This window comes from Mytilus trossulus, chromosome 11, assembly GCF_036588685.1.
Source record: "Mytilus trossulus isolate FHL-02 chromosome 11, PNRI_Mtr1.1.1.hap1, whole genome shotgun sequence".
Lineage (NCBI taxonomy): Eukaryota > Metazoa > Mollusca > Bivalvia > Mytilida > Mytilidae > Mytilus > Mytilus trossulus.
In genome coordinates, this window is record NC_086383.1 from 50,588,323 (window position 1) to 50,611,509 (window position 23,187).

At 30.6% G+C, this 23,187-nt stretch overlaps 1 protein-coding gene across 1 annotated transcript in view; it reads left to right on the forward strand.

Annotated features, from left to right (window-relative positions):
- Positions 1 to 23,187, forward strand: part of LOC134690130 (uncharacterized) — an 84,306-nt gene that overhangs the window by 45,855 nt on the left and 15,264 nt on the right. The window contains exons 17-21 of the mRNA XM_063550104.1: positions 2,558 to 4,801; positions 5,701 to 5,892; positions 9,191 to 9,229; positions 17,850 to 17,894; positions 22,131 to 22,321. Coding sequence (XP_063406174.1) covers positions 2,558 to 4,801; positions 5,701 to 5,892; positions 9,191 to 9,229; positions 17,850 to 17,894; positions 22,131 to 22,321 — 2,711 coding nt within the window. The remainder of the gene's footprint in view (positions 1 to 2,557; positions 4,802 to 5,700; positions 5,893 to 9,190; positions 9,230 to 17,849; positions 17,895 to 22,130; positions 22,322 to 23,187) is intronic.

A 23,187-nucleotide genomic window follows, 5' to 3' on the forward strand; every position in this document is an offset into this window, starting at 1 on the left:
GATGAGTTTGTTTTCAACAAATTTAAATGTGTTCAGGATTCCAGACCTGCCAACTATCCCGATTTTCGCGGTATCATCCCGATTTTTACCCCTCAACCCGAATCCCGATATCGGGATCGTAAAATTAGTCAAAATCCCGATTTTCAACAAATATACCCGAAAAAATTATTGTTTACCAATCTTGAAGTTTTTCTGATCAATTTTTAAAAAAACAATTCTTTTACCTGGGGACATATTATGACAAGTTAATGACCCCACACTAATCAACAGTCACAACAGGTGTCATAATTAGTGGTTGTATGTAATCAGATTACCTAATGGGTCGTAAGGGTCCTCAAAATTAATTTGTATACACAAATTTGGTCAAACAGCCTTTCAATTTTAATCAATTTATCATACAAGCACAATTTGCAACATTTGCCGTAGTTCCACAGCAAAATCATAATTAATAAAAAGATGAGAACTGTAATGAACTCTCAAGAAAACATCGTTTATCTTGAAATCTGTTTTATTTTTGAAACCAGACATCGTGTGTCTGTTCATTTAAAATCGACGCCATTTTGTATACACTTCTATTGTGTTACTGTATAAGCCTCCGCCGGTAACAGCACCTCTGAATACAAAGAAAGATAACTCAAATGTTATCCATTTTCTCATTGATACTGATAAGACCATGAGTAAGCCTGACTAAATCAAAATCTGTCTTCATCCTTCTTACTTTAGGACATGTAGTTTTAGGTGTTTTGAGTCAAGGTTAATAGATGAGAAGGTCTTTGGAGGGGGAAGAGGGGGGTCTCTACTTTGAATCCTTTATTTTTAATGCCATTTTATCAGTTATTTTGTCAATTTTATAATTTAATAAATAGTATAAGAATCATGCAAATAAAAGAAATCAAGGCCTACAAGCTCATCATTAGTAAACCAAGAGAAAAAAGAAGAGAACTTAGACTATTTTAGGAGTAAAAAACAATGCTCACAGAAAAGTTGATAAAATTGTTACCCCTAAAATTCTTGTCGCGCGCTAAATCCCCCATGGAGATTTTCAAAAGTTGGCAGGTCTGGGATTCTGAATTTTCTCATTATTCAGTGAATATATTTAAGATAAACCCTAACCCCAGTTTAAAAAAAGATATAATATATAACTATATATAGAAAAGACAGGTTTTTGCTTTAGACAGTTGAATCACTAATAATAAATTATTTTTCACCATGTCTCAAAATATCAGGATAGACATTTTTCTTTCCAAAAAAATAGTTGAAACTTTTGTGAGCATCTTTGGAAAGAAAAACATAATTCTTATACTTAAATTCACTTGTTTATATCAACATTCACTTTCTGAAGTAAGTTAGAATTGTAAAAATATTATAAGATTTACCTACTCTCTGATGGGAGTCTTTGAATCTCAATGACTCTCAACATGCTTTAATAATTTTATTTTTTAACCATTTGAAAATTAAAAAAGGACTTGAATTTAGGAATATGCTTAATATGGAGAGTTGTCTCATTGGCACTCACACCACATCTTCCTATATCTATTAAGTTAATGTTGGCAATTTTGAAGGTCTAATTTGTCTTAATTCAATTGTATTATTGTTTACTTATAAGTTAAAATTGAGGTTAAATATGTTTTACTGTAATTTTTTATAACTGCATGAGGTGATAATTGTAAATTAACATTTGACAGATGCATTGTTTGAATGAATGAGTTTGTTACACGTAAAGAGTTGTCTCCCTCTGTAATGAATTGGAGGGAAAACATATAATTACATCCCCTTTATTAAGATATCTTATAACTTTTGAAAAGAGATATCTTGATTTAAAAATATCTAGATAGGTAAGTCATCACCCCTATTACATAAAATCAGAAATCTTGTTTTATTGAAACTTGAATGAGCAGTGTTTCTGTGAAGAATGGATTGACCTAGCACATGAAATGGTCTCAGATTTTGAATATGTAACAGAACTTCATATCTTTGCCAAATATTTTCTTCAAAAGGTTTTAAACCAAATAAAAATAAATGTGTATTACCAAATAAATATTTTTTCTGTTAAATATACAGTAATGGAAATATATATCTGGTCCAACAAGTGGAAAATGGGAGACAACTCCAGTTATTTTTTGTAATCACATTAACATGATTGTGTGCTTAAATATTGTTGAAATAAGATTTTTTTTGGAAGGAGAGAAATATAAATGGATGTTATGTTATATTTAGAATCTATTTCATAGTGTTATGATTATGTAAGATGCAAAAGCACATGTTCAAAAAATAATAATTGCAGGTTTCAGTCAGTGGTCCAACAAGTATTTTAACAATATAAAGTAACATATTCAGTAATATTTGCTGTTTAAGTTTAGGAATTTATGAGAAATTATATTGTCTTTTTAAGATTAAGAGATCTTAAACTTTTAAGGGCTTTGCCCAAAAAAGTCTCAGTTAATCTTTTAGATGAGATCAAAATCTCAGAAGTTATTTATTACATATAATAAGTATGTTTTGCAGTAAGTTGTGGAGAAAATTATGTTGAATTTTACAACTGTAGCTTTATTTATAGGGGATAGTGATCGTGAATACGAAAAGGCTAATCATGATCACTATGGCAACAGGAAGTCAAGGAAACAGATCAATGTCCAGTTGCCTGATGCTAGCATGGAAGAAGAATTAGTAGAGAGTTCTGATGTTTCTCAGACTTCTGAATCTGACCTTGAACTTGATTTTGATGATGTTATAATTGAAGGAGATAAAGGTCCTTCTAATATGCAAAGTGATAAAGACCAGAGAAATCACAGAATAGAAAGAAGAGATGAAGATGAGAAAATAGATGACATTGCTGATGAAAAATTAAAGGATTCATTCAAAATGAAACAGAAAATGATAAATGAAAAATTAAATGATGTCTCTGAAAGGCAGAATGGAAGAAGGAGAAGAGGAAGGGAGGAAGACATAAATGAGTTGGATGAAATGAGAGATGAGAATTATACTTCATCAGCTGACAGAAAGGAAAGAAGGAGATGCAGAAGAAGACACATGAATGGTGAAAATTTGATGGATGCTGACATTGAAAGGAAAGAATATAAAGATGGTTCACAAGATAGGAAAGTAAGAAGACATCGCAGAAGGAGGAAAAATATAGATAATGAAGAAAATGATGCTTCTCCAGAATTTATGGCAAGACAGGCACACAGAAAAGGAAGGAATGAGTCAAAGGATGAAGAAAGTCTTAAAGATGAAAATGGTGATGCTTCAATGGAAAGGAAAGTCAGAAGAAAGCATAGAATAAGAAAGAATGATAAGGAAATTAGAGGAAATTTCAATGCTGAATATGATGATGAACAAAAAGCCAGACGAAGAAGACGACGAATAACAGTTGATGATGAAGAAATAGGTGAGGGAACTTCAGATAATGTAGAGGTTGGTAAAAGAAAGGATCAGAGGCACAGTAGACATCAGAGGGAAAGACAAAGAAGAGATGAAATGGCAGAGGATAATGATGTTGAAGATGAAATCAAAAGTAGAATATCTGAATTAAATGACAATAAAATGAAGGAAAGATTGGCATTATATGGAAATTCAGACAATGAGTCTCGTAGACTGAACACAAGTGTAGAGAGGGCACTGTTGGCATATATGAACAGTGATTCTGAAACTGAAGCAGAAGATCAGTTATATGAAGATGAAAATCAGATAAAAGATGAAGATGAAGAGGGTAATCAAATAGATGAAAAGAGAAATTTTACGGTAGATGATGGTCAAGAGGCGTTAATGGCCAATAATTTCATTAAAAATATATCTGATGTTGATGCATCGAAAGAACGAAAAAATAGAAAGGCTTTAAAAAACAATATGGATCTAGATGTTTTGAAGCATACAAATGACCTTGATGATATTTCTACACATGACACTTTTGAAAAATTTGGATCAATGGATGAAAATAAGGATGTCAACAATAAGGATTACAAGTGGACAGAAATAAAAATGGAGGATGAAGAAAGTATGAAACCAAGAACTCAGTTACAAGGAAGAAAGCATGACAAATTTAAAAGAACCAAGAGAAACCAGAAAAATAAAGGAAATGACAACAACGCTGATGTTCTAGATAAAGTTGCTGTTTCATACAACACTGATCAAGGTGATAAAAATGTAAAAGATGCAGATGAAAATTTGGCAGACGACACAGAAGAATCTGACACCGAAATTTTAAAAATAGAATCTTATAATTATCCGAATTTGAGGGAAAAGGATGAAAAAGAATTGTACAAAAAACATGAAAGAAAGAAAAAATCAAAAATAGCTTCAAAACAGAATGAAAGAAAGGTCACCAAAAAGAAAAAGGCAAAAGAAAACAATGAAGAAGTAGATTTCAATAACTTGCCAAGCATCCATGACACACTGAGCAAATTATTACCGAAGAATAAGTTGATTCTTTTAGAAGGATTAAAATCAATTGATGAAGAAATTAAAGGAAATAACCATCATGAAAAAAATAATGACAAGCAACTTGGATCTGAAAATAACCATAGAATTTTTTCAATAAAATCAGAATCTCTTGATAGACCTAGATCAGCTTCACCAGAACATTTGGGCGTTGCATTCCCGTCCATGTTGAGAAGGACCTCTTCTTTGCCAAGCATTGCTGATTTTGTTAACCAAAAAATACCTGATTTGGAATACCAAGAATTTGACTTTCCTCAGAAGCAGACAACTAAAACCTGTCCTACTTGTGGTGACCCCACACCTGAAGTAAACCATGTCTGCCTACCAAAGTTTAAAAACAGATTCAGGCCAAAGAAAACTAAAGGTTAATATATGTAAAATATTTGTTGTTAGAAAACCAGAATGTATTGCTTTAAAGCTAAATGGTAATTTAACTTTAAACTGGAATTTTCTTATCACCTCTCCTTCAAGTATGCAAATGAAGTCTAAAACTTACATTTTTCATTATTTAAAACAAAAATCGTTTAAATTACTTTTGATATTTTAGTTAAAGGAGTAGGTCCGGTAAGACACCTTTTTGGCCCCAAAATATAACAGTTTTACTAAATTGTTAAAATGTAAACTTTTAGTTATTTATTGGACAGTTGAATGGTTCTGCTACATAAATGTGGGCTGTTTTTGACCATAAAATGCACATTTATCGGGTTGTAGCACTGTTAAGTCATGCTAAATTACTGATATCTTCAAAATTCTATCATTTTAGTTAAAATTCAGACGGTTTCCGGGTAAAACGAAAGTGGCCGCATTCGTGTTCATCCTTCAAATTGAACTGTAAGTTGTATTTTATGATAATACATAACATATATAAAGGTTTTGGATGAACACGGATGCGGCCACTTTCATTTTTGACAAAAACCATCTCAAAAGTAACGTTTTTTGGCATATTTGAGAGATTTTTCATATTTCAGCTTGAATCGGATCGTTTTTAATGACTAAATCAGTTAAATTTTTTCACAAAAACCAATTGAATCAAGTGAAATAGACAGTTAAGTGTTTAAAAAGTGGTCAAAATCTTTCGTCAGATGAAACTGAAATTTGAGGCCAAAATGAGTCCTTACCAGACCTACTCCTTTTGAAGAAAATAGATATGATGATTGTTAACAAATTTTGATATAAACTTGAACTGAATAGTATTTCCTTAGAAAGGGAGACAATTTATGAGTCAGGACATTCTTTCATGGTAATAAATTACCTCCCTTTTAGATCCTAATAAAAAGGTACGTCATGGAGGCATTGGAGTCAGACAAAGGAAGAATAATAATACAGATGACTCGGACACCATATCTGAAATGACTGTTACGACTGTTAACACACAGTCAGAAGTCCAAGCAGGTTCTCAATTTCAGCACGTTTCTAGATGGCCATCTTCTCAAGCTGTATTGAAAGGTTCAAAAGGTTAGCCAGTGTGGTTTGCATGTGAATTTGTGTGATTTGTTTTTAACCATCATGCATCATGTTTGAAAGCATGTATTAACAGTTTGAATGTGAATAATACTTTGGATCATTGATATGATAATATCATAACACTTGTTAATTTAATAGTAATAATTTGAATAATTTCAGTGAATGGTTTGTAAATTTTGATTTGTTGTGATGTTAACACTGAGAATGACACTATTGTTACATTTTGCATGCACATAATTGTGTTAATGATTCATGAATTTTTGTGTTGTATTAACATCAATTAACATGTTTTTATGCTAACACCCTGTTTTTAATGGTGTTGTTATTACATTGTTTTTGTTTGTGAATTATGATTATGATGTTACATACATTTTATTGCATGCATTTGAATGAGTGAATGATACCACAAGGTTTTGTGTTGTATTAACAGTGTTAACATATCTTGATATTAACACCTGGTTATGATGTTATTAATTTTGTTAACTGTTAACATATCTTGATATTAACTCATTGTTATGATAATTCTGTTGGATTTTACCACATTTTTGTCAATGTGTGAATGATAACACATGATGCATATTGCATTAACTGTGTTATCATCTGTTTTTGACATGATAACTAACAGTTTTTGGTTATTTGTTTTTATTGATATGACAACTATTTTTTGGTTTTGGAAAAAGTCTTTGAATTCAAATACAGGATCAGTAGTCTTTTTTCACAAAAAAATCTGTAAGTGTAAAATTAATCTGACAATAAAAATATTAAGTTGAATTGTTAAGGATTTTTTGAGACTTACGATAAATTTTATACTTAAGATTTTTTGTGAAAAGGGCTGCAGAAGCTTAGGGTTGTTAAATTTTATTTGTCCTGGAATAATTTTCCATACAGGCCAATGAATTTTATTTAAAAAAAAGAATAAGAGTTGGTAACAATTTAATCATCAAGACGGTGGTCGATATATATCCTCTTATATAAACGGTTTAAAATTGAAATACAAAGTAACAGTATTACTGTTAAGAGATACTGTCTTAAATTTACGATTGAGTGCAAATACAGTTTAACTGCCATGTTTTTCAAAAGTCAGCAACTCTTCAAATACATTACTGATGTTTTTTGTTTTAATTCAATGCCCACATTACGGTGTCACATGGTATTTTGAACACCCTGGTATTAATAAATGATATTTACCATTTAAGGTATATATATAATCTTTTATTTTATTTTGAATACTTTCAAGTGTGTAATTAGGCCTTAAATAGTCCTTAAATAGAATAAGTTTACGACCAAAGTTCACTTTTGTTTGTTATCAATTTTAAAAAATCAATTGTTTAAAATATGATTATAATTTTTATAATAAATCGTGAAATTTAGGCTATTTTCAAAATGATCATTCTAGACTAAAGTTCACTTTGAACTCTTGATCTTAAACTTTAATTTAAAAAAGATCATTTCTTAATTTTAATATTATTTTTTGTTTCTGAAATTCAATTTTTAAACATTAACAGTTTTAAATATCCCAGCAACTAACTAAGACTAAATAAATAAAAAGTTCAAATAATTGATTCGTGTAAAAGTTAATAAACCCAATTTACAAAAGAAACCACTCATGTTCATACAAACAATAGGGAAAGAGATATTGGATTTCGTACCCTTTTAACTTTGTTTTTTTTCTATTGTAAATAAAAACCTGGTACGTTTGTTGTGCCGGCAACTCAATGTTTAATGAAATTGGAAAAGTTAAAAAAGAAATGACGTGTTTGCAGTTGAGCTACTCCAAAAGTTTTGAAAATTTGAAAATGACATTTTAAAATCTATAATCTTGTTGTTGTGTCAAGTTTAAAGTTTTATGACATAGAAATTAAGTGGTGAAAGAAATTTGACTTTTTTTGTCGTTGAAAATCTACTTAAACGTTTATTATATTAAAATTATACGTTGGAATAATATGGGGTGTGAAAATAACGAAATTGGAATTAAAGTGATACAATATATCTATTGTTGGCTTTAAATGCATATTAATGCACCAAAAAAACTTTGAAAAGTAGGTAAGTCGTTTAGATTTAATGTTTAAAATTTGAATTATTTATTCGATTAAATTGTAATTTAATCAAATTTTATGAATGAGCTGTGAGAAATTGTTGATCTCTTTAAGATTTGGGGTCGTCTGCTACCATTAACATGAGATTCTTGAGTAGCATCAGTATTTACATGGAGGAATGTTTTGTGATGGAAAAATAATTTTGCATGTGGTTTTTTGATTGAGCCCAAAATATGTTGTGCTGGATTTTGTGTTGTTGATTTTGTTGTTTGATATTTTTGTGAATGATTTCTGTTTTATCTTGGAGAATATTTATTGTTTTGTGTCATGTGTAGCAGAGGTGAGGTTAGATTCATTTTTAGAGAAACCAGAGTGCCTGCATGAAATATTGTAGTGCTTTAATTTGAAAGGGACAAGTTTATGTAGGCATACAAGATTTATTATTTAAATAGTTGTAAGGCTCTGTATTGAAGACCTTATTTTAACCGTAATGGTTTACGTTTACAAATTGTTACTTAGATTGAAAGTTGTCTCATTGGCACTCATACCACATTTACTTATACCTATTTAAAAGAAACTGAAAGCCAGTAAATTTTTCCAAAAGCATGTTTCTTAAGCAAGTATTGAAATATTCTAGCAGATGGACTCTCTAATATCTGGAGAATCATGCCTACAGTCTTAAAATTCACATGAAAGGCTTACAGAATAGGTGAAACCAGGGTGAATAATAAGTAAGGTTTATGAGAGATAACTATTAGTTAAATGGGTTATGTTTTCTTGATGTTCTAACTTGAGCCAATTTCAAATAAAATGATGAAGTTCCAAACTGTTGCTGTCCTAAAAATATATATATTGAAACTGAATCATTATTTTCAACCTAAATGATTGAATGTAAGGTTCAAAAGTTGAAAGATGAATTTTATCCATATATATATCATTATAAAGTTTGTTTGTTGATACACCTCCATGTCTGAGTGATCCGTGTTAGGTCATGGTATGTAGTGAGTGGATTTTTGAATGTCCACTATAATATATAAGTACAGTGAGTCCAGTCTGGTAATCATATGAGGTTTATCAGGTATTTGTTTCAACTATGAGAAAATATTTTCACAAAATGATTTCTGATATTTCAGGACATATATTTTTTATTTGCCAAATTGTGTAAAATATATGAATTTGGTACTGAGGCATTATTGGTTTTGGAACTGTGGATACTTTGTATAATTTTACATCATATTCAATGTTTTTTTTAGATACAAATAAAGAACCTGCAAAAGAAATGGATGGTGCTGGTAAGTTCTATTGATTCGATATAAAAAGAAGGGTACTTTTTCCTAATTGGTAATTCCTAAACTCTTTTGGAATGTCAATCACATCAATAGATAAAATACTGATTTTCACAGGAGGGATTATCTACCATAACCTGAAATAGTTAAATAAATCATATAGACAAGTTGATATTTCAAAAAAATAAGTGCTTTTTTGGGGACCCTCAGTTGCAGACTCCAATCTTGATTATATAGTAATGTCTGCTAAAGGTCACAGGTTCTCTCTGGGCACTCAACTTCCTCCACCAATACAAAAAGACCTCCTATATAACAAATACTCCTTTTATTGCATCATATTTTTCCATTCAGATAGATGTTTCAATTTAGAAAAATGTTTCAATTCAGAATAAATTTGTAATCAATCAAAAAAGATATAGTGAAGAAATATGATATTTTATTTCTCTCCAAGTTTTGACATGCTTGCAGGAACTGGGTCTCTATTTAGGATAAGAACGAAAGCATAAGACCTGTATATCCTGATATATGATAGAACTAGATCATCAGAATTTGAATTTATTAAAAATTATCTCCCTTGGGGAAATACCATAAATTGATTTGATTTATAATTATCTCCCTTGACACAATGTTAATCTGCTGTATTTTAAAACCTTTAAATGTCTGATCTGTATAATATAGATTATCTACATTTCAATACATAATTTATTATCAATCTTCTGGGGGTTCAAATACCTCATGTTTCAACTTCTTATTAAAATGTTTATCAGAGATAATAAAGTTATTAAATATATTGGAAAAGTTATAAAAATGATAAATCATGCTGATTTATAAAGTCTTTGTCTATATTAGCATTTTATCTTATTTGAAATTGACTACGAAATTATGAGGTTTTCTACAAAATGCTTTTACTTAGTGTGGATCTCTCCGGTTTTTATTTGTTTGTATTTCGTGGATACAATAAAAACGGCTTGATCATATTTTTAACAGTGTAGGGTGCAGAAATAAAGCTTGATAATCCGATATAAATACTTTAATTTGATTTTATTTAAAGTTACTCGATTTATTTGCCGTATAATTAACTTTATTAAATTCATTTAAAGACTTAATATCCAATAACCTAAGAAAAAAATTGATTGACATGCAACAGCCAAGGACAGTTAATCTTTGTATTTGCAATTTGGTATTTAATGGTTCAAATTTATTATTTGTGATTCTTCCGCAATGATACAAGATTGACGTGATTTCAATACCTGAACATTGATATAGAATATTACTTGCAAAATTAAAATGAAAGTTTTAATAACAGCAGTCACTGCCTATATATCCTGTCTCCTGTCAGACTAAAAAAAGTCTGATTGTTGCATAGACAGACTTACTAGAGTTATATTTTTGAATAAATTTCACCAGTTGTCACAAGGTCAATCTACATTATTGAAAATGATATATTGTCTCAGTTCCTACCATTGATCAACACATGTTAACTCCCAGTTTGTCAAATGTTATCCCAAGGGTTGACTAGGATATAGTCTTGCCTTTGTACCACTCCCTTGCTGTAGTAAAACCCTTGCTTAGATGAGGCAATCATCAATTTGGCTGTGCTGGTTGCATAAATTAGCTGCCACTGAGCTTTTTATGTCCCACCTATGATAGTAGAGGGGCATTACGTTTTCTGGTCTGTGCGTCTGTTCGTCCGTCTGTCTGTTCATTCGTCTGTCTGTCTGTTTGTTTGTCCGTCTGTTCGTCTGTCTGTCCCGCTTCAGGTTAAAGTTTTTGGTCAAGGTAGTTTTTGATGAAGTTGAAGTTCAATCAACTTGAAACTCAGTACACATGTTCCTTATGATATTATCTTTCTAATTTTAAAGCCAAATTAAACTTTTGACCCCAATTTCACGATCCACTGAACATAGAAAATGAAAGTGCATGTTTCAGGTGAAAGTTTTTGGTCAAGGTAGTTTTTGATGAAGTTGAAGTCCAATCAACTTGAAACTTAGTACATATGTTCCCTGTGCTATTATCTTTCTAATTCTTATGCCTAATTATATTTTTATCCAATTTCACAGTCCATTGAACATGGAAAATGATAGTGCGAGTGGGGCATTCGTGTACTTTGGACACATTCTTGTTTTATGCTAATTTTAAATCGTGTATAATTCTACTTAATTAAAATGTCAGTATTTTTGTGAATTTTTGGGATAATTCAGTGAATATCATTAAAAAATTCATAAAAAAATATCAATCAATTTCACAGGAGTTTATTCATTGATTTCCACAGAGAATTTGATACAATCATGAATAATAATGATAAATGAATTTCAAATCCATTGAAATATATATTAGAACCAGTTTAAAATTGCAAGTCTGCAAAAAAAGTAAAAGGTATCATTTACATTAAAAGTCAACAAAGATTCAAGGTTAATAATTTATATGCCCCATTTTGCCTATGTAAGACTCAGTCAGAGCCAAACCAATTCATCCAGGATTTTATAGTACTCCAAATTAAAAATTTATAAGTGCTGAATTCACACTAATCAACAAATTTATAGCTTTTCTGGGTAGATGATAGTGAAACTTTGCATTTAATTTTATTCACAATTTGACATGTGCTTGCATCACTATCAAAAGAATGTATTTCATGTTAAAAAGAAACGAAACCAAAAATTCCAAATGCACCCTTGTCATTGTGGCCCATAGTTCAGACACGTAAAACAGAATTTAAAAAAAAACGTTGATTTGATATTTTCAATTGTACACGTTCTCTACTGTGGGGTAAAAGTAAAGAAATTTTATCATTGAAATATTGAACTTTTTATTATTCTTTGTCGAGAATATTGTAAATTAACTTCATCCATTGTATTTAAAATCTCTCACTTCTTTGAACTAAACAGGTGACACTCCGACAAGTATTTTGTTACGTCAATTTAAGATTTTTGTTTTTGATAAATACCTTTTATTATATATTGTTATACTACATATTGATACACTTTGGGAGTTGATAGACATTTAAAATTTGCACTTCTTAATAGCTTATTATCGACTTTTCAAGATATACAAGTCTAAAACATCGGTATTCTGATGGTTATGTAAGCGTCTGTCAAATGTGAACGAGATTAAATACGATATTTTCACTACCTGAAATAAAAATTGTTAAAGGTTGAATAAGTTTATCAGCCGTCAATTTGTTAATAAGTGGAAATTTAACATTTATAAATTCATAAATTTGTGTAATAAAGGCCGAAGCATTTGAACCAAAGGAAATATAAATTGACTTCATATTGGAATTTTTGCAATTGATATATATTCGTAAGAAATTGTACAACAAGAAATTAACTTCATTATTGGAATTCAGATATAAGAAGGAGGAATTACTGAATCAAATGAATTATAGCATATTCATTGATTTGATTAAGTTATAATTAAACATGAAAATGAAGTTTAATAATCTCAAATGCATTGGAGTATATTGATTGAGAAACAAGACATTTTATTTTTGAGACCTTTGACATTTGCTGTTTTATCGAAGAAATTAATGTTTCGTATAGTTTGGTTGAAAATTGAACAGGATATTATATGGACATTATAAGAGAAAACTAACTTATCTTAATATTTTTAATCTTGGTGTACGTGTGACTAAAACCTCAATATATAAAGGGGAAAAAATATTTGGTAAAAGAACTTGTTTACAAAAACATTGCAAATTCCAAAATGGCTACCAGAAGTGTAACTCCTGCAAGGACACCATTAAGTTCACAAAATAGGATTAGAGATTATTCTAGCTTGTCTCAAAATATTGACATGGTCACTCCATCAATAAAATCGCAGGAAGTTGAGAAAACTTTACAAATATGGCAGCTGACACCAGAGGTCACCACTTACAGTATGATTGATGAAAATTTTGGATATTTGAAATCAGGTTTGTCTGAAAAAAATTGTAAATTAGGCTGCTAGTGCTCTTGTTTTAATTATCCTAGATTTGGCATTTGGGACTTTAAATAGCTGACAATATGGCATGGGCTCTGTTTATTGTTGAAGGCCGTACTGTGACCTAAAAGTTGTTAATTTCTGTGTAATTTTGGTCTCAAGTGGAGAGTTGTCTCATTGGCAATCATACCACATCATTCTTCTATTGTGTATAGTGTAACATATACATGTATTGCATGGGCACAATGGATGTTGTTTTGAGATCTTCAAATTTTTATCACATGCCCATGTGCCTGTCATAAGTCAGTATTATTGTGAATATGCATGAAATATTTGCCACTGGACACAAAGCATTTACAACAACCAATTAACCATAAGTCAGGAACCTTGTCAAAGGTTTTCTGTAGACTAGTTATGTCTTAATGTTTTACACATTTTGTCATGTGGCAATATGTTGATTGTAGATTTAGGCTAGAATTCTGGCAATTTAGAGCTTGGTCACATATTTTACAAAAATTCTGTTGTTAGTCTCAAGATGTCTATCTTTGTTCTGGCTAGGTAGCTATATCATTAAAGCATACTTCACATCTCCTTTTATTTATAAGTGGTAATAGAAGTGGAATACATTATTTTCTAGTCGCTTGCACTCATTATCTAATTGTAACAAACTTAACAGATTTAGCAACTGTTATAAGACCATTTTGATTGTTCCAGTCCCAAAAATATTGGTTAGTTTGGGCCTTTGGAACTTTATTATAAAGCATTTTAATGAAGATTTATAAAAAAACAAATTTAGAAGAAAGCTCTGTGTAATTCTTATTTTTATCAGTTGCAAATAAAGGTTTATATAATTTTTGGACGTCAGCTTTTGACCCTGATTGGTAAAAAAAAATGCTCTTTATGTCATTTCCATGAGATAATGATAGATTTTTTCTAGTAATTCAAATATTAATAAGTTGCTTTTTATGACAAAATCATCAGCAAAGTTTGATTTTGGCAATTTTCTACCATATTTTCCAGGAATTATGGCCCTTTATTGCTATACACTTAGATTTAAGTAAAACGAAATCCCGAGCTTAAAAACTCTCGATCCCAGAGTCCCAATAAAGGTCCTATCCCCCCTCACTAATAATTGAAAAAAAGAATAACAGGAAATAATATTGTATACTATACACATATATAACAATATAAAAATAGGAAGATGTGGTATGATTGCCAATGAGATTGACATTTTGTATCCAGTTCAAATGATTGGATGGAAGCAATTATAGGCATTAGTACGGCCTTCAACAATGAGAACAAAAACCATACCATATGTTTGATACCTTCGAAAATCTATAACATATATTTTTTAAATCAAGTTCATGGATATGTTCACAAGATGATACAACAAATTTCATGTTTAATTGATTTATCTTTGACCAGACCCTACATTTAAAATGACCTTTTTGCATTTGAATTCAAGTTTCAGGGTCATGACTACGTTTTATCACAGGGGTAATATACTAACACAATCAAGATTGTAAATGTGTGAACTGATTTTAAATATGATTATCATTGTACCAGTAGTATTTAAATGTTTTCAAATGAAGTAAGAATTAAATGATGACATGTTTTAGATGATAGATATTTGTGTATTGGAAATATTTCATACAATTCTTTGTGTAATTTGGGATTTTTTCCCACAGCCCTTAGTGACTTCTGCTCTGAGCATATTTTGTCTGTATGATAATCCACTGTTCAAGGACATATGCTAGATGACTTTCTGAAGATAACCGTTTAGGATTGTAGTTTAGGGTTAGATGTGCAGTTGCATACAATTCTTTGTGTAATTTAGAGTTTGTCCCCACAACCCTCTGTTGTCTGCTCTGATCACAAATAGTCTGGTTGATAATCCACTGTTCAAGGACATTGCTATCTGACTTTCTGAAGATAACCTGATGATTAAGGATCTTTTTTAGGGTTAGGTCTGCAGTTGTATGTCTCTTTAATATCTTTCAAACTTAGGTTAACCAGGGACTTATTATAGCCTTCTGTATGGATATGTGCCTATTGTTGAAGGCCATGTAAGGGGATTTCTCATTTGACAAGAGAAACTTTGGTTTTTTTATGTCTTGCCTATGATGGTATAATGGGGTGTAATGTTTCCCAATCTGCTTGTCAATTCATTTCGCCATTCGAGTAACTATTGAATTTAATACTAAAGTATATAATGATATGAGTTTATGAACATATATTATCTCATTGTTCTTTGTTCTTTGACAATAATACCACATCAATGATCTCTAAAATTTTTATAAAGGAAGCATAACAACGTAGCAGCCAAATTAAAAAAAAAAAGGTGATCAGAATAACATGAACAACCCACTAAACCTTGAGTCAAATAATAAAAACTGTGACATCTCAATATGAATCTGGAAAATAAAAAATGTTTTCTAATAAATATTGTTGTAGAAACCTTGAATTGTGCATCTAGATATGATATAGATCAATGGAAAATTTATATTTCGTTAGGTTTTCAATTACAGGATTTTAATTGTCTAATTAAAATCTTGTTAATAAATTATAACGATGATTTCCAGGTAGTTATAATATATAAACCTATAAATATTTTTGTTGTTGGATATTATTTTATTCAGAGGGTAGTGACCACTGCACCTGATTCACTGAATGTACAAAATATTTTTTTAAATGGGGAAAAAATACTTTGTGATGGCAATTGTTTTACATTGATGTTGTAATGAAGTTTTTCTATCCACCGCAATTTCCCACACTCAACCTTCAAAGAATATTTTACGAAAGTCAATAACAATGTTCAGTGAAATAGTTTGATAAAAACCCTGGATAGAAGTCATTCTTTGTTCTTATACTGAAGATATAAACAGTCAGTATTTACACTGGTTGTGACTTTATCGTTTCACTTTAAAACCTACATAAAGATATCTTACGCAGATTTGGGGTCAATTACATATCAAAATAATTAATTACATTTCAATTACATTGATTTTTGTCAAGCCTGCGACCCATGTCACAAAAATAAGACATAGTCATAGATACCCTACATTCCATCGTCTGCATCATTGGAGGCGGTGTCCACAAATATTCACTCTGTGGTTAAAGTTTTTGAAATTTTGATAATCTTCTTAAACTTTCCTGGATTTTCAATAATCTTGGACAGAAGCTTGTTTATGATCATAAGATAGTATCCAGATTATATTTTGAAAACTAAAAAATCCTGTTTATTCATATTTTACTTATAAATTAGTTTTTCTGCCAGTTAACATTACTTTCCCTCCTCTGTGGTTAAAAATTATATTTACAGGTGCTTTTTGAAAGAGGGTCAAATTGTACATGAAGTATTTTAACTCTGTAAAAGTCAACATAAAATGACTTAGTATGATAATAAAAAGGAATATATATATAAGTAGTTATTTTTCAAAGTTCACAAAAACCATTATTGGTTCTGATATTAAGATTTAAATAACTTTTATGCTGTGTTTACAATAGAAGGGGGCATTATGTTTTCCACTCTGTACATCTGTTTGTTTGGTTTTAGCTTAGGATTAAAATGGTTTGCATTGAAATGCGTAACTGACTAAAAGTACATGCGGTGATGCATCAGATGTGAACTTTTTGAAATACATAGGCAGATCCAGGATTATAGAAAGGGGCAAACTTTTCCTGAAACTGAAGAAATGCTTGCAAGCATAGATAGGCAAAAATCTTTTTGATGGTAAAAATGACATAATGCATGTTATCCTGTGAATCAAGGGGGAGGGGTACATCTTCTGCCCCCGGATCTGTTTCAGAAATATATAGCAAATTAGGGCTTTGACACTGATTTAACATTTTAATGAACATGGGAATGTGATAGCCTTAGTCAGGTATGGTGTTCTACTATAAGTTATATGGTTTGCTACTGACCCCCTACAGATCCATAGAGGGTTGGTGAAATCCATAGAGGTTGAGGCCAGAGGCCTTATCCCTATGAATTTTATTCACCCCCTATGAATCCGTAGGGGTCAGCAGTTAATTGTTAACGAATTTATCAGACATTGGAATTTTTCTGCGGCGTTTTGTTGAAAAATAAACATTCTAATGCAACAACATTTGTAACGTTCATTTTGATTGGATAACGTCACTTTCTTACATGGCATCAATTGACAATTGATGCTATGGGACGTACGCGCAAGCGCAGACGGCATATGACAGATTTTAAATACATGTTTTAACGCTGTTTTCTGTCAGTTTCATTAGAATGGAGATAACAATATTGTATTTTAAGCTCCGACTGCATCAATTTGGGATTTGATGGTCGCAAATACCTGTTTACTGTCTCCGCTAACGCGTCGCCAGTAAACTTAATTTGCGACCATCAAATCCCCAATTGATGCCGTCGGAGCTTAAAATACAATACAGTTATCTCCTAAATGAAACACAACAACATTAACAGATTATGTCGCCATTAACGTGTCATGAACCCCATATGAAACTTACTAACCTCATGCGGTCTCATAGGGGGTCACCACGTGACAGCGTTTAACCAATCACAACGTGATAATTCATCTGTGGTCCTATAAAGACATATATCCATGTTCATTCATGAATTCAATAACCTATAAGTATCATAATATTTTTAGGAAATCTGCTCAAGATACCTCAAAGATAAGTTTAATTTTTCAAAAACAATTTCCTTTATTTTTTGCAGAGAGAGTATTGACACCAGCCTCACAGAAAATATCTACACCACCAGGTTTGTACTGTAGATTTTAATTTTATAAGATTACTTATCAATGTTAGTGCTCTTTAATTCCTGGTCAATTTGATGTTGTGGAAACAAAAAAATCTTTCTGTTCAATTCACACATATTAAGTTCTTGCGTTTCTGAATAAGTGAAATGAATAAAATTCTCTTTTTGTTTAGCTGCTTTGGCAATTGATAACAGAGATAAAAATAAAAAAAGATAGTCCTTATGATCGATACCAAGACTTCATATCCTATTGTTTTCCTATTTCAAGCAAAAATGATAGTTTGAAATAAAAATAGGGTTATTCTAAAATTCCATAATTTTGCTATATTTGGTATCATAGAATCTGCAGTGAATGCGGTTATATGTGTAAATGTTAATGTTTTTTTAAGTAGAGTAAGAAGTGCTTTTATGTTTTTTTTAAATTTATTTTTAGAAATATCATGTGTTAATTATTTGTTTATCTTTTAATTTTATTTAGATTTTTGTCTTTATATTTTGTATAATTATGTTATAATTTTACATTTGTTTATGATTATTTGTACGAGAAACCTGGAATAGACAGTTCACTCCTTTCTTAGATATGGCTTACAATATAGAAGATAAACCATAGATGTTCTTAGTTCACCAGTTAAAAATAACTTTTCGGCAATGGCAAATTGAGACATTTAAGACTTTCTGCCAAACAATTGGCAATTTCAGAATCTTATGCATCCTGGGTAATATTTTCAAAAGCGTACACTAAAGCGTTTTGATTGGTTCAAAACGTTATAAACAATGGAAATTCAACTAATGATGTAATGTTATTTTCACTTTGGGGTACGAACAATGAAATTACCCATAATGCTTTAGATTTTGAAGCGGCCAATTGAATAAACTAGTTTGATAGTCATTCACAAGAAAACTGCCAAGATTTTGTAGTTGCCTCAAAGCTAAGACTTGAGGACAAAAGAAACTGGTATCCTAATGATTTATCAATGGTTTATCTTCACTGGTAGATCAGAATGAAATGTAAATGGTCTTTTGTCACAAGCTTTATATGTTTATTTTAGTAATCACTTATTTTGATCAATGTGAAAGTTGATTGGTATTGTCAAATTATTAAATGATTATTAATTGTTGTGTACAAAATAAAGATAGAAATTTATTGAAGGTTAAACAATTCTATAATTTGAATACTAGTACTTTTTCTTTGAATAACTACAGTAAAATTAACCAAAACAATTGTTTACAAACAAAATGAATTGGTATGTTATTTTCCATGTTTGATCCTTTCAATCTTTCAATAAGATACGATTTAATTATCATAGACAACGATGTGACTTTTTTTCTCTTCAATTTTTACATATTTGAACTTTTGTGTCTTTTTTATATTCAGATATATAAGCATTCTTTTTATTGAAAATTGAAAATACATAGCCTGCACATGACATTAAGTTCATGTGTGACCGATCAACTTTCATGATCAAAATTTCATAAAGGAAAAGGGAATATTTAACTTATTAATCAGGCTTAGGAATTAGAAACGCATTTGTTAATCTTTCAACATTCATTTTATAACACATACTATATTAAAATCAGGTTAGTTATACAATAAATGATTTTAAAGACAAAAGACAATTTAAAATCCTATTTGAAATATTGTAAATCAACCAGTTAAATGACAAGCAGTTTATTTGTGACATTCACACTAATAACATGAACAGAATTGTTGGGAACATGTTAAACTTTGTATGCATGCATGTCCCTTATTTAAATACATAAAGAAATTTAAAGTGAAAACCTCACCTAAGTACATGATCTTAATGATTGAAAAAGAAAAAAAATGTCTGCCATGTAGTTAAGAAGAAAAATAAAGAAACAAAGATAATATAAGTTCATGCAAAATAAAAGTCTTAAAAATTGGTTTCATACTACAATAATGTAAAGTTTGTTCCCTATTGGAATTTTTAAAACAAAGAATTGAAACAGTTAGAATATTAACAAATGCAAATGCATGTTTTACCCCTGCTGGTATAAGGAAATTGATGATTTCAATATGAATTTTAGGGATAGATGGCGTTTGTAGTTTTCGAAGGAATTTTTAAATATGATCACATTAGTAATCTGGATTTGTCCTTTTTTTCATGGTTTAAATATGCATATATATTTTCATGTACTTTGAAAAAGATTTTTTTGTCATGAAAAAGAATTTTGCCTCCATAAAAAACAAATGATGATAATGTATCTCATCAATGTAACACGGAATGTTTCTATGGCTACACAAAACATATACTGTGGATTCATTATTATTCGTTGGATACCAATTTTCGTGGATTTCATGGGAACAGACAAACCATGAAAATTAAATGTTTAACAAATACCAAATTTTCTATAGGCTTGTATGCAGATTTCTCCAAAACCACAAATTTAAATATCCACAAACATATAAGTTTTCCTCAATCCACGATAATTGGTATCCACGAAAATAAATAAATCCACAGTAAGATATGCATATGAAAAAACATCATCAAATTATATGCAGTCTTTTACATCTTGACTGTCTTCTTTACTAGCTATAAGTCATTCAAATTCAAATCTTTTCCAACTATTCAATCCATGCCTTTTACTTTTTCAAATTGGCCTTCAAATAATTAATTTTGAATACACACTTTAAAATGTATTTGAAAATGTAAATGCATGTAAAAATAAATCATGAAAAAACAAATCCATGAAAATTTTTCAATACATACTAAGATGTGTTACAAGGGGTACAATCAAAATCACGTGATGGATATACACACACCGGAAGTAAGTCGAGCAGACCGCTTGAAAGGAAAGAAGTCGTATTTACTTGTTTATATCAATAAAATTTAATAAATAAGGTTGTACACCGAATGTCGGATACTAACTTGTTTTGAAATACACAATTATCCTTGCTGGAAAGCGTGCAGTTAATGCTAACACTTAGACACAGTTATCCGTCGAAAATTTGGAACTGTGTCGAAGTGTTTGCAATAACTGCACGCTTTCTAGCAAAAACAATTGTGTATTTTAAAACTACATACTATCAGACATTCGGTGTGCCAACTTATTAATCAAAATTTAATTGATATAAACAAAAAAATGCAACTACTAACCTTTCAAGCGGGGAGTTCGACTGTAACTGCCGGTGTGTGTATATCCATCACATGATTTTGATTGTACCCCTTGTGTTATGCTTGTATGATGGTTTCAAATAGATTACCTACCAGTACGAGAATTTAGTTTTAGAAAAGAATTTGAAATTAGAGTTAGAATAGTGCTGTAGTCATCATAAACAGAAATTCACTTTGTGTATTTGCATGTCTTTGAAAATCTTTAATACTGCAGGATTTTTATTAGGTGTCAAGTTTTTTCCAATCAAAGTCAAAATTTTAATATTTTTAGTAAAAAAAAATTGAATGAGAAAATCAAAATTAGAGTTAAACATTGATATGCCTGCAATCTGCAGTATTCAGGAATTGGTTTTTATTCTTGTATTTGACGGGGGATTTTAGACTTGGTAAACTTTAAAAAATGGTATGTTGGGATAATAACAGTTATTGTGGAAATGCGGTATTGAACAGAGTGTTTGGTAATTGGGATGATTTTAAATATGTGGGGATATTGGTGATTAAAATCACTATTTTTATAATTTTTTTTTACCAATCTATGCAAATAAGACAACCTTCTGTTAATTTTATTTAAACAAATCAAAAGAATGTTTTTCATTAGCAGGTTTGACCTTTAGAAAGCTGCAAATAAGATTCAATCAAAGATGAGAAAAATAAATGTTTTTTTCAGTTTTGTTCAAATATATACATTACTAGTAAAATTTAAGAGAAAAATAAAGTAAAATCTGCATTTGATTGCTTGAAATAAAGAGAAAAGATTTAGTGAAATAAGCATGGATTGGTATAAATTTATATTATCCAAGCAGAATAATGTAAGTTAAGAAAAACATTTTTTTATTATTTTATTTGGGGAGGGGGCAATTCATTTGATTTGAAATCTCTTTACTTTTTAGATGTTTTTGATTAATTCAGCTGTTAATTGACACAAATTTGTGAAAAAATGTTTAGAAAAATAAAATTTTCATATTTTGAACCAGGTACATTTTAAAACTCTTAATTTACCACTTGTCTCTGCTTTGGTAAAAATGGCATGAAAACTGTGTATATAATATATATAATCAATAGCTGGAATTAGGGCTTGCTTTATAGCTTATATGCTTCTATATAGACTCACCACAGCTAGCCATGACCCCACAACCATTTAGATTTCCTACACCAGAGTTTACTGTCGGAAAGTCTGGTCCATCTCGGCCAATCCGGACACCTTCTCCCGTTGTAGAAAAACCAAAGAGAGTTATACAGAAAAAACAGTTCGTCAAGAAAGAAATTGAACGGAAACCACCAACACCAATAGCAAGGGTAAGATTTGACATAGTCTGTTTTATTTTCTATTCTTAATTAGTATGGATTCCCGTTTTGGGATGTAAATTTCAGGGACTTAATTTTCAACTCTCCCTTGACACCATTTGCAAGTATGGTCTTGAGGAGACAATGATATTCAGTCGGAAGGGGACAATAAATGGCTGACCCGGGTTAAGAGAGAGCCATATCTCTTGCACTTAAAAGACACCCTTGTAGATTTCGAAAAAGTGCAGGCTAATGCTGCTATAAGGCAGCACTCACATCCACTAAGTGGAAAGGGATTAATATAAGTTGAAAAACTTCCCGATCCACTATACATAAATATGTTTTAAGTAAATTGGTCTAATTGAAAAATGTAAATTTACAGCTTAATTGCCTGTCTATTAACATTCTCCAACTCACACTGCAAAATAATAATTGAGAAAGGTATCAAAAGTATGACCTGGAAATATTTGAATAAAATGATAATTTACCTTAAAATTTCTGATATTGAAGTAATATGGTATAAAGCAGGACATCTATGACACACACTATCAACACAAATAAATTTGATTTTTAGCTCACCTGGCCCGAAGGGCCAAGTGAGCTTTTCTCATCACTTGGCGTCCGGCGTCCGTCGTCGTCCGGCGTCGTCGTCCTGCGTTAACTTTTACAAAAATCTTCTCCTCTGAAACTACTAGGCCAAATTTAACCAAACTTGGCCACAATCATCATTGGGGTATCTAGTTTAAAAATTGTGTCCGGTGACCCCGCCAACTAACCAAGATGGCCGCCATGGCTATAAATAGAACATAGGGGTAAAATGCAGTTTTTGGCTTATAACTCAAAAACCAAAGCATTTAGGGCAAATCTGACAAATCAGG